This window comes from Geospiza fortis, unplaced genomic scaffold (genome assembly GCF_000277835.1).
Source record: "Geospiza fortis unplaced genomic scaffold, GeoFor_1.0 scaffold23, whole genome shotgun sequence".
Classification (NCBI taxonomy): Eukaryota; Metazoa; Chordata; class Aves; order Passeriformes; family Thraupidae; genus Geospiza; species Geospiza fortis.
This window is the reverse complement of record NW_005054303.1, coordinates 15,062,944-15,066,151: the sequence shown is the minus strand read 5'-3', so window position 1 is coordinate 15,066,151 and position 3,208 is coordinate 15,062,944. Positions and strand designations below refer to the sequence as shown.

Below are 3,208 nucleotides of genomic sequence, written 5' to 3'. Positions count from 1 at the left end.
GCCCCTGGACCCGGGGTTGGACACTGGGCTTGGAGCAGCCTGGGGCAGTGGGAGTGTCCCTGCCATGGCTGGGGTGGCACTGGGGGGGTTCTGAGTCCCTTCCAGCCCAAACCACTCTGGGGCTCTGTGATCAGGGAGGGAGATGACAGAAATTGAGGCAGGAAGCAGGGCAGGAGTATGGAGTGGGAATTCTGGAGATCAAGCTCAAGAACAAGAGGCCAATTAATGACTCCAGATGTTAATGAGTGGAGGAGCAGAAAGGACAATACCCAAGGAAACACCAAATAAGAGGCCTGAGGCTTTCAGAGCAGGAACAGAAGAGTAAATGTGATTTCTGCCACAACTGTTACTCCAGCACAACTCAGGTTCCAGCTCTGCAGAACAAAACATTTGGGATTCTCTGACTGGAGCTTCCACCTCCCCCACTGCAGATCTGAGCTCAGGAGCCAGCACTGCCCAGCTGCAGCCCAAAGGCCCTGCTGGGATTGGCTTTTTCTCACCAAACATTCATCCATAAAATGATTCATCCCTTCCAAGGTCTCTGCTTTCATTAACAATCCCTGCACGATGTTTTAATTACTCTTTTTAGCAGCAATCAATTCAAGCACTTAAGTACAGCATCAGCAAATGCACTGTACCTTATTGAATGAGTCAAATTCCAAGTAGGGACATTTTGAATGTTGAGAAAACAAGAAAGGATGAAATTCCTCATATCTGTAAAATACACATTTGATATTATCACCTGAAAACTAATTTCTGTTATGCAGACTAGTAGGAATACTTCAAATATTTACGTGTAGATATCTTCTGCTGGTTTGTCTGGTTCCAGACTTGGCTTTTTCTCCCTTTTCTGGATAACATAACCCTGCAAGAAAACAAAAATATCATTTGTCTGTGGAAAGGTTTAGGTATCAACAAATAATTCCAGCAGGGAACCTTGTGCCTGACCCATGGGTTTGGCTCCAATTCCTTGTGGAAAAAGAAGTGAACTTCTTCCAGCCCCCAGGACTATCCCATAAATGCAGAGTTTCTGTGCAGGATTTATTACAGAACCTATTAAACCCCAAGTGCAAATCTCCCAGCATTCACACAATCTGCCTGTGCATTATTTCATTGCTGCCCAGCTTGTGGAAAGAAGCAATTTTTATTCCACATCAGCACCTGACACCCAGGAATAAAACCCAGAGCTGGGAAGAGCAGGAATTGGGAATTCCTGAGGAATCCCTGCTTGCCAGTTTGACTCTGCAATTCCAAATCCCTGATAACCCACCCAGACCCACCTTTCCACTGAAGTTCTCAGTGAGGGCCATGTATTCTTCTGCTTTCTCTAGAGCTGAAAGAACCTTTTCAAGGTTTTCTGAAGTGAAAACAGCAGAAATATTTCATCCCTGCAATTATTGCTCATCTTAAACAAGAGTCTAAGTTTACATCTGGGAAATTTTTGATATAAAAATGTATTTAGATGGTTTTAGCACATAATTATTCAAGTTTCAGGAGAAAAAAAAGACCCCACAAATACCAGCACTTTATGAAATTAAAGCTGCAGAGGTAAAGCATAAACCAGAAGCTGTGAGAAGTTATTTTTTTACTGCACCATAATGGAGTAGGAAGGAAAAAATCCTCTGGATTTATGGCAGATATAAAACACATGAGGAAAATAAGACTGCAGGAAAATATTTTCTGATTTTATTACCCAAATCTTTAATTTCCCAGTAAATGTAAAGCTGCTGCTTTACCAAATCCCCAATGTTTGCTACAAATAAAGACTTGGATGTTAATTCTTCTTGTCAAACAACCAGAACTCACCTCATGGGTGAGGTGGTGTCAGTATAAAATTATTTAGACTACAGGAACAATCTGACATTTTATCTCCAATTGATGCACAAATCAAGAGTTTTAATGCAAACAAGAATGGTCCCCAAGCTAAAAACATTAAAAAATAAAACCACATGGTCAGAACCACAAGTTCACTCATCTCTTTGGGAAAAAAAAACACTAAAGAGACATAAAAATCCCCATGTTAGTGGCCCAGCCTTTAAAATATTACACCTTTTTTTTCCAGATGTTGATCTACTTTGACAGCTCCAGAAAATCCAGCTTCTATAAGGCAGTGCTCAATGAGAGTGGCCCCATAAGCTGTGAAAAAAAAAAAGAAATAGTGAAGGATCATCTATAGAAAATATTCACAATTTGCCTTAAAAAAACTCAACAAAACTGGATACAAGAGTGTGAGAAGAGGGAGAAGTGCCAAAACTCAGGGAAGGGGCAGGAGGGATGGCTGTGTGAGGAGGAGGGGGTGAGGAACAGCCAAAATTGCCAAAAAGGGAAAAATGCTGGGGATTTTAGAGAGGAGCAGCTGTGCCTGGTGACTGGATCAGTAACACCGGGTGAGGCCAAGGTTTCCTACATGACAGGATCAGAAACACCAAATTCCAGCATGGTACAGCACAACTGGGATCAGTGGGGCACAATAATGAGCAATTGTACAACAACAACATCATTGTTGTTGTTGTTGTTGTTGTTATTATTATTATATTGTTTTATTATTATTATTTAAGAGAGCAGGGTAGAGAAAGAGAGAGAAAAGGGTGGTGAAAAAGAAAATCAAGAGATGGGGAAAGTCATGCTCAGGTGTGATTTGAGCTGGAAATTCTCAGCTTGAGCTCAGGAAATTCTCTGCTTGAGCAGCATTGGCTGGTGAGGAGGAAAAACAATTTTGTTCTGATGACCTCAAACGTGACAAATTTGGTTCTGTGCTCAGGAAAACCTAACTTTGCACTTACAGCTCCTATCTGGTACCAGGATGGTACAAAATGCCCCAAGGCAGAGCTCCAGCAGAGCCACTGCCAGGGCTCATCACTGCTGCACCAGGGGCAGGCTCAGCTATGTGCAGATGCCTGGGAACCACCAAATCCCTGTTTCCCAAGGCAGCCTGGCAGGGTGGAAGGTGTTCCTGCCCAAGGCAGGGGGAGGGATGAGATGGGATTTAAGGTTCCAAACCCCAATCCAAACCACTCCAGGGTTCTGTGATATGTTATTGTCTGAGATTGCAAGGCAAGATGTATTCTATTTGCCAGCTGTATGGCAGTTATCTTCTGTTTTCCTTATCTCTTCCACACCCACTCCTCCCTCTGGGCAGACACCTGCTGATAACAGCCATGGAATGTCCCTGCATGGCTGATAAGAGCTACAGCATCCCACTGGGAGA

The 3,208-nt window shown here is 43.1% G+C and overlaps 1 protein-coding gene across 1 annotated transcript in view; it reads right to left on the bottom strand.

Annotated features, from left to right (window-relative positions):
* The window catches only part of NEMF (nuclear export mediator factor), a 20,734-nt gene that overhangs the window by 11,374 nt on the left and 6,152 nt on the right, over nt 1-3,208 (bottom strand). The window contains exons 7-10 of the mRNA XM_014311845.2: nt 2,050-2,136; nt 1,281-1,357; nt 795-865; nt 639-714 (exon numbers count right to left, since the gene is read on the bottom strand). Coding sequence (XP_014167320.1) covers nt 639-714; nt 795-865; nt 1,281-1,357; nt 2,050-2,136 — 311 coding nt within the window. The remainder of the gene's footprint in view (nt 1-638; nt 715-794; nt 866-1,280; nt 1,358-2,049; nt 2,137-3,208) is intronic.